This window comes from Amaranthus tricolor, chromosome 1 (assembly GCF_026212465.1).
Source record: "Amaranthus tricolor cultivar Red isolate AtriRed21 chromosome 1, ASM2621246v1, whole genome shotgun sequence".
NCBI lineage: Eukaryota > Viridiplantae > Streptophyta > Magnoliopsida > Caryophyllales > Amaranthaceae > Amaranthus > Amaranthus tricolor.
In genome coordinates this window covers 45,151,988-45,160,766 of record NC_080047.1, presented here as the reverse complement: position 1 = coordinate 45,160,766, position 8,779 = coordinate 45,151,988, and the positions used below count along the sequence as shown (strand labels likewise).

At 34.1% G+C, this 8,779-nt stretch overlaps 2 protein-coding genes across 2 annotated transcripts; both read right to left on the bottom strand.

The window, feature by feature from the left end:
• Positions 1 to 378: 378 nt before the first annotated feature.
• Positions 379 to 2,530, bottom strand: LOC130814501 (probable glucan endo-1,3-beta-glucosidase A6). Its single transcript, XM_057680590.1, has 3 exons — positions 2,434 to 2,530; positions 1,016 to 2,308; positions 379 to 572 (listed from the first exon to the last, which is right to left on the bottom strand). Exons 1-3 carry the CDS (start codon positions 2,483 to 2,485, stop codon positions 535 to 537), a joined length of 1,383 nt encoding a protein of 460 aa, XP_057536573.1. The 5' UTR covers positions 2,486 to 2,530; the 3' UTR covers positions 379 to 534.
• A 1,461-nt stretch (positions 2,531 to 3,991) lies between these two features.
• On the bottom strand, positions 3,992 to 8,174 carry LOC130814492 (receptor-like kinase TMK4). Its single transcript, XM_057680579.1, has 2 exons — positions 5,841 to 8,174; positions 3,992 to 4,740 (listed from the first exon to the last, which is right to left on the bottom strand). The coding sequence occupies exons 1-2, from the start codon at positions 8,044 to 8,046 to the stop codon at positions 4,316 to 4,318; spliced, it is 2,631 nt and encodes an 876-aa protein (XP_057536562.1). The 5' UTR covers positions 8,047 to 8,174; the 3' UTR covers positions 3,992 to 4,315.
• Positions 8,175 to 8,779: the final 605 nt, after the last annotated feature.

Here is an 8,779-nt window from a genome sequence, read left to right as displayed (position 1 = left end):
CCAACATTAGAATTTTAGTTTTAGTCGATTATATCAGGTGAACTTCATAAAGTTTAGTTAATAATTGGAAGAAAAATATTTTTTTGTTAATTAATTGAAATCAACGATAAATACAACATTTCCTCCCAATGTTAAATACTCGCGTGTAAACAAGATTATTTGTGAAGCATATATATGTAATTTTATTTTTTATATAATAATAAAGATGTTTTCGATTGATCCTTATTATTGATTTTATGTACAATTTCTAATCTATAAAGTACACAAATAAATTAATTACGTATATATTTTAAAAATTTTATTTTAGGTACACAATTATTTAATAGTCCTTGCATAAGATTATGGTGACAATTATTAAGGGTGAGATGATGTGGACAATGAATGTAATAAATTCCTTAATCCTTAAATTTATATCAATAATCAACAATACAAAAAATCAAAGTAAATTAAGATCATTGTTCTTTAGAAAATACTAAGATAACTTGATATATTGAATTAAAAAAAAATTGTAGCTCTTCATAATGCTGGTCATCTTCACAATGTTACACTTGGAAAATGACAATTGCCATGACCTGCACATCAAATATATTTCAATTACAACTAAAAATAAAATTTCATAAATATTTTGACTCTTAAAACTATCATAATGTTATCAATATTTGAAATTAACTTAGAATTTTCTTGTTACTATAACTATTCACAAATTTATAGTATAATCAATTTCACAAGTATTGTATGAGACTGTTTTATTATGTGATGAGTCTATATAATTAATTTAATTTTTTTAATTGAAAACTTTAAGATTGTAAGTAATCAGTTATAAGTGATTATTTTAAGACTATAAAAAATTATCATTTAGAACTGTAAGCGATCACTTTAAGTTCATATGTGATCACTTTAGATTATAAGCATACACTAGGCAGTAAACCTAATAGAGATGCTCTTACTATGAAACTGTCTTATTTAAAAATTATTACAATTTTTACAATAAAAATGAGAGCAAGAGAAAACTCACTTGGGTTTCGTGTAGTGAGAGTTGCAAGCCCATTAAAATAACAAGCTTCACCACAATTTCTATACTTGGCCCAATAAGCACTAAAAGCATAGCTAGCATGCCAATAAACAGATACTGGATCATAGCAATCTTTTCCAGGCCCAAGGCCCGCTTCACAAGTCCTATTCAATCGAGTACAAATATCCTTTAAAACGGGTCTTAGTTGATCCGGTTTAACGGATCTATCCGCCACACACCACAATTTGCCTTTGTAAGCCTCATTAGTAATGGGCTGTGGTAAGGGCCCGTAATCCGTTTTGTTACCCGACAAGTTGATCGGGTAAACGGGTGTGGTACCATCGGGCTGCCAAAGGCCCCAATGGCGCTCAGTACTTGGCCCATCTTTAAGATCCTCATTGTACAAAGAGAATAAGAATGTGGGTATAATAGTACCGGGTCGGGCTGGAGTACCCAAAGGTGGGTTTGCTGATATTTTCTTTACAAGGTTCCTATTATAAGTAGCTGCATTATAAACATTGGCACCAGGTTGATCTAGATCACCTTGACTAGGCCACCCGGTCTCAGATATAAATATAGGTATATTCGAAAACCCTAATTTATCCATAGCAAAATACACTAAATCGATCATTTGGTCCAGTAAATTTGTATACGTCAAATTACTTACTGGATCAACAAAAGTTATGTTACCCATAAATAAAGTGAAATTCAAATCTATACTGTGTGAATTTGAAGACCAAGGAAAGTAGGGATATACGTCAAGAAAAAAGAACGAACTAGTTCGATTTAGAAATTGTAGTAGGGGTACTATAGTTGTTAAGGTATCAACACGAAAAGAACCATTAGATGGTGGAAAAGTGGACCCTAAAACATCCATAGCTAAGGGTGTACCAACTTTAATGTTATGTATATCATGGGTATGTAGGGTATTCCTAATGTGTTGCATGGCTAGGACTAGATTTTCCCATTGTTCTTCATTGTGATTGCTATAAACTTCATTACCAACCATGATATATCGAATCATGGTTGAAGGATAGTAAGCAAAGACATTTTCATGAACCCATTGGTTAGCTAAGGTATCATTGGACGCTAGTTCTAAGATCTCCTCGTTAGGAACCATGATCGATACATGTAGGTCGGTTCCAGCTAGTAGCTTTAATGTCTCCGGGTCTGAATCATAGAGCTTGATCATTGTGGCGTTCATCGATTGAACAAGCACTATGGATCGATATGGGGAGGGTAAGTCTCTACCTTGCTTCCCATAATTGATACCAATTCGGTCCATAAATTGAGCACCTAACGAAAAATTTAAAAGTTAGTTGTAAGAAGTATGGAAAAGTAAACTTATAAATTACAATGGTAGCGTCAAATGACAAATCTAATAAGACAAAAGACTAAATTAAAAACGCAGAAAAACTCACTTGAAAACACAATGAAAGTTGAAAATATGAAAACGAAATTAAGATTCATCATGCTTGCAACTATTGAATGATCTGCAAAAGTGTATTAGTGATGTTTGTAATGTTTGTAATATTAATAAGCTTTTATAGAAGATGGAATGGGAAAGTTGTCATGAAATTGTTGAACTACTTGAAATTTAGAGGGGAGATGAAGAAATTAATAATCACTTAATTATATTGTTTGTCATTGTTAATAAGAAGGGGATCTTAAGCATGAGTTATGAGACATAAAGTACCAAAACACATTAAAACGCTTGAAGATGTTGGTGTTCTAAATATTGTGAAGTCCTAATGGCCCGTTTGGTACATGGTATTAGAGGGCGGTAATGGTAATAAAATTAAGTAATAAAAAATTTGGTTATTTGGATGCCTTCAATGGTAATTGATGGTAATAAAATAAGGTAATGAAATTACCAAAAAGGGTCATTTTTATTACCATCAAACAACCTGGTATTAGGCTGTAATGGTAATGAAGTATTACTGTGGTAATAAAATAAGGTAATGTTGTTTCGAGCTGAAGAAAAAAAGGTAATGTATGTAATTATCCAAAAAAATATTATTATTAAAAAAAGAATCATTAGATAGAATCATTTAGATACAATAATGCTTTTAGATACAAATATACAATAATGAAACTAAGAGTCATTATCATTTTTTATTACTAACAACCAAATGCAATCAATGGAATATTATCTTCCATTACCATTCTTTAGTCATGCACACCAAACAAAAAAATCTTCATTACTATTGTCATTACAACATTTCATTCTCATTACTTCATTACCATCAACCAAACGGGCCGTAAATATTGTGATCCTAAAATTGACTAGATGTTTTAATGAATTTTTAGAACAAAATGAATATTTAGGATATGAAGTGAAATGGGTTAGCTAGTTGGTGAGTATGTCCATTTTTAAAAGTACCTACCCAAAATCCATTATAAAAACATACCTACCTAAAATTAGTTGCATCACATTATGTGTTTAGTTATTTTCAAGTTTATTTGGATTTTATGTATGAATTTATATTGTTGAATGCCTAATTTTGAGCTATAGCCTAGGCATGTGTTAGCAATTTATGAAAGATACATACAATTACAACATTATTGAAGCTCAATCAAATAGTCGAATATAATAAGATTTTTTTACTTGTGCCTAACGCACAATAGTAAAAATATAAAGACGATTCAAATTATACCTTTAAATACAAACGTGACGGACTCAAAGATTACCAAAGATCCCAATTTCTAAATATCTTAAGATTGACCTAAGTTTTGGGATCGTGCACGACCATAGCACAAACTTTTGTTGACTCATGATTAGGGTTATACATGGGGTGGGTACTTACGTCTTGCATTAACGATTAATATTGATGGCATTGAGGATACTCTAAGAGATTCTTTTGCGGTTCAATACCATGAACTACTCCCTCTGTCATTTTTAATTTGTTGTACAACATTCAAAAGCTTTCATTTGATTTGCATTATATAGCAAACTCAAATAGACATAAGACAGCTAAATATAGCTCAAACAACAATAATCAAGTACCATTCATCAATATTCAACAATGCTGATCGAGAAATCCTAATGAATATGATAGATTCAAATATCAGATATATGCAATTTTATCCGGATTCTAGGTTCTAAACTAGACTTGCAAGTATAGAACTACAAAAGGATATTTACACAGTAACAGTTTAGCAGGATGTATTTACTCTTAATCCTCTGGAAAATCTGTCCATGTTTCTGACATTTCACGAGGTCACCTACAGTTTTGTCGAGTCAAATGAGTCTGCGAATCTGTTGGGTTTAGAGGGAATGCTGCCTTGAGTTCGTTGGAAGGACTAATCGCTGTTCGTTGTTGATGTGCTCGCATTGGCTTGCCATCTTTGCAAAACTTGAGGGAGACTTGTGTTTAAGTCAATGTCAGTATCGCCTTCTTGGCTCGAAGGTTTCCATTGCTCTATAAGCGGGCCCAACACACGTACAGCATGTCCCATGTCGGGTCGATGTGGCTCAGGTGCAGTGCAATTACCTGCCAGCTCCGCAACCCTGCAAATGCTCTCGAAAGTCTCATCATCAAGGTCAAGATTAGCGTCAATTGCCTTTCGGATGTTGTCCTTGTTGCCCAAGATTCCACGGAACCATGTCTCTAAAATGGATCTGTCCTCTGGCAGTGTATGATCAATAGCTTTTCTGCCAGTGATAAGCTCCATCAAAATTATGCCGAATGCGTAGACATCAATTTTAGTTGTCACTCTCCCAGTAACTGTAGTAGAAACAAGAGCACAACATTTATTTCATAGCATGGATGGGTCTACCAAAAAGTCCAAACATAAGTTGACAATGAAAAACCTTTTAGCCCCACATTTCCCAACTCTTTGAGAGATAACTGGTCAAATATCCTTCAATTGAAATCTGTTAGCACAATTATTCAGTGGGGATGTATTAAGGAGCCTAGAAGTTCAATGATCGTCCACATGGATTCTTCTCCTCCATTCGTTCAATGATCATCTGAATCTGTAAATCTAAATTTTTCATATCTTTTTCCGAGTCATCTTCGGTATTTCTCGCCCACTTTTTAAGTCCCCCGAGTTTAATTTTCTATTTTCCTTATTAGTTCGATAGTATCTCGTCTTTGCCCATGCCTAAACCATCTTAAATGATTCTCTTTTATTTGCCTCAATATTCGCAACTCCCAAACCCTTTCTTTATGTCTTTGTTTCAAATTCTATATCTCAAAGTATGTACACTCATCTATCGAAGCAAACAATAACTAAATTAGTTGAACTATCCATATTGAAACACTTAGAGGTAGATGGTTAAATGATACTTGATATCATAAAAATGTCATATCCAAGTATTTATGATCAAAAACTGCTCAATACAGTGCCGAAAATACATTAACACCCTGTTAGATGCGGTGACTCGTATCTCAATTTAGGTATCATTTGGGGTCTTAATAATGTGGAGTATTGATGTTGCATGGTGACAAGAGGAATGGGTAAAATCAGAATACTTCTAAGCAGCTCCAGAAATAAGTGCACAATCTAGAAACACACTGTGCAGCAACGGAAGAGAAACAATATATGCACAGATTCAATGGAGCCAACTGAAGCCCACGAGCCCTTAATTCAACACCAATATTGCCCAAGAATTATTGATGAATCATTTTATTCAAGCCCGTCATAACTGAAAAGCTAAAGCTACAAGAACACAATAATGTCAAAGCTTTAATTACTACAACATGAGGTCGGCTACATGAACAAAAACAAATCAGTATCAAAAAATGTCATGAACAACCATTATTCAGCCAATGAAATATAAATTCTTTATAGATGATTCTACGAATGTTAGGCATATGCTTACCAGCATACTCAGGAGCAACGTAGCCGAACGTCCCAGCCACTCGACTCTGCATTGAATATTTTCCATCAGGTGCATTTTTCACTAGACCGAAATCCGCAACCTTGCCCCTCATATCATCTCCTAGCAAGATGTTACTAGGCTTCAAATCTCTGTGAATGAAACTTGATTGTGCCAAGCTGTGTAGATACTCAACCCCCCTGGCGACATCCAAAGCTATACTAACTCTCTGCTTCCACGTTAGAGGAGAATATCCAAGCTTTTGCCACTCAAACAGATGTTGCCCTAAGTGTCCCTGTGGCATGTACTCAAACACTAAAAGCCTTTCATTGCCATTGACGCAGAACCCAAGAAGGGCAACCAAATGCCTATGTCTTACATTAGTAAGGACACCGATTTCAGATTCAAATGCTTTAATCCCCTTGGTGTCCATTTCGTTGGATACCATCCTCTTTACAGCAATCTTAGTTCCATCATGCAGTTCTCCTTTGTAAACGATTGCAGATCCTCCACGTCCCAATATGTTATTCTCACTAAAATTGTTTGTCACTTGCCGAAGGAATACAGGAAAATTACCATGATAACCGGTAATTAGACTCTGCAACTCACTTGGAACGCCCCCTATTACATTAGTCTCCACCATCTCATTCCCAGATTCATGATTCTGAACCTTCTCAAGCTTCCTATGCCTCTTCTTCATATAACACTTATAAGAAACAACCATCACAACCACAAAAATGAAAAGAGCTGCAATCACTAAACCCGTCACCATACCACCCAAAACTGAAGAACCATTCGACCCTCCACCCAACTTTGACTCCGACTCTGATGAATTAGACCCACCTGGACAACTAGCAGGCGGTGGTAACACCTTTCGAATATTCTTATTTCCCTCCGTAAGAAAATTCACCTCAGGCCTAAATTTCGGAAGTATCCCACTAAGGTTATTACTTGTAACATTAATCGTTCTAAGCTTAGACAAGGTAATTAAACTATCAGGAATTGTTCCAGTCAAGTTATTATCATTCAAGAACAAATTGATCAACGATGTCAAATTCGCAAATGCAGGAGAAATAGTACCCGAAAACCCTTGCTTTGCGAAATTAACAGTTATAACTTTTTTGTTACTATCACAATTAACAAAACTCCATTGATTACAAGCATCATTCCCTTTCCAAGAATCAGCTAACTTAATAGGGTAACCTAAAGCACCAGAAACTTCTAGCAAAACATTAACCTGAGGATCACAAGCACCAAAATCATCCCTGCAATAACTATTTGTATTACTACTATTCCCTAAATTCACTGACACATTATCAGGAAATTTAGGCAAAGACCCTTGAAGCTTATTATTTTGAAGAGTAACATTCTGCAATTTAGGTAAAGAAACAATGGAAGATGGAACAATACCAGTAAATTGATTATCCCTTAATTGCAGATCAAAAATTTCTGTACAATTAGATAAATCAGGAATTGGTCCAGTAAACTTGTTACCATGAAGCCATACCTGAGTTAATTGGGTCATATCAGAAACCACATCAATCGAACCCGAAAGACCCGCATCATTAAGCCAAAGAGATTGAATTGAAGACCCATCAAAAGAGGCGGGTAATGAACCACTGAAACTATTATAACTCAGTCTTAAATTCTGCAACCCAGGAAAATCCCCAAAAAAATCTGGAATCATCCCTTCCATTTTCGCATTATACCCATAAAAACTAACCAAACTAAAAGAATCTTTAATTTCAGAAGGAAATGGCCATGGAGAAAGATCTTCATTTAAAGAAAGAGAAAGAAATTGAAGTGAAGTTAACCCAGAAAAAGTGCCAGGCATTATAGAAGTAAAGTTATTGTTATTCAAGAAAACATTCTGAAGACAAGAAAGATTAGCTAAAGAAGGTAAAGACCCAGAAAAATGATTTTGTTGAAGATAAAGTGTGGTAAGTTGAGAAAGTGTATTCAAAGAATGTGGTAATCTAGCACTAAGACCTTGATTAGCAAGATTAATGGAGGTAACCCTTTTGTTAAAATCACAGTTTACATTCTTCCAAGTGCAGAAATCAGTGGAAGAATCCCACCCAAAAGGAGGAGTAGTGAAAGCTTTAAGGAAGTCATTCATGGCGGATTTGTCATCTGCAGAAATTTGGGAAAGAAGGATGAAGAAGAACAAGATTAAAAGGGTTGTTGTAGTTTTTGGTATAGTTTCCATTGTTGGGTAATTGAAAGAAGAAAGAAAGAGAGGACATTAATGAGTACTGAGGTTTTGAGAAGAAGAGGGACGAAAAAGATGGGTGGATTTTGTCGAGTGTTTAACGGGTGCGTTTCTTGGACTTTCAAATGCTGCATTGATCCGTCGTAATACATGTAATATATTTTCTCATAACATACTCTCTGTTTGAATCACTCTAATCGGACCCCTTGAATCACTGTATCAATGAGCTAATTTTTTTAGACGTATCTCAAGTTCAATCTACTAAAGATTAATGTCTACTTATTGTAGTTTTTAAATCTATTTATATTATCATTAATGTTTACTTTCATATTCTTAATGCTTATTTTTAATATCTTAAATGTCTACTTACATCATTTTTAATGTCTACTTACAATATTTTAAAAATATATAATGAGTCAGCCCAATTAGAGATGGTCTCTTAAAGAGACCGCCTTTCACAAAAATTTGTGTATATCAATTTACAAAATAAAAATGTCTCACACAATCTGTCAATTTCGTAATTATTGATCACTTTATTATAGTTATAATTCGTTGCTTTAAGAATGTAATTGATCAATCCAACATTATAAATGACTACTTTAAGGTTAAGGGATATCACTTTAAGGTTCAATTTAGTCACTTATAAAATTATAAATAAACAATTTAATATTATAAGTGATATATTAAGTCAATCCAATTGAAATGATATAACTGTGATGGAACTTGTGTA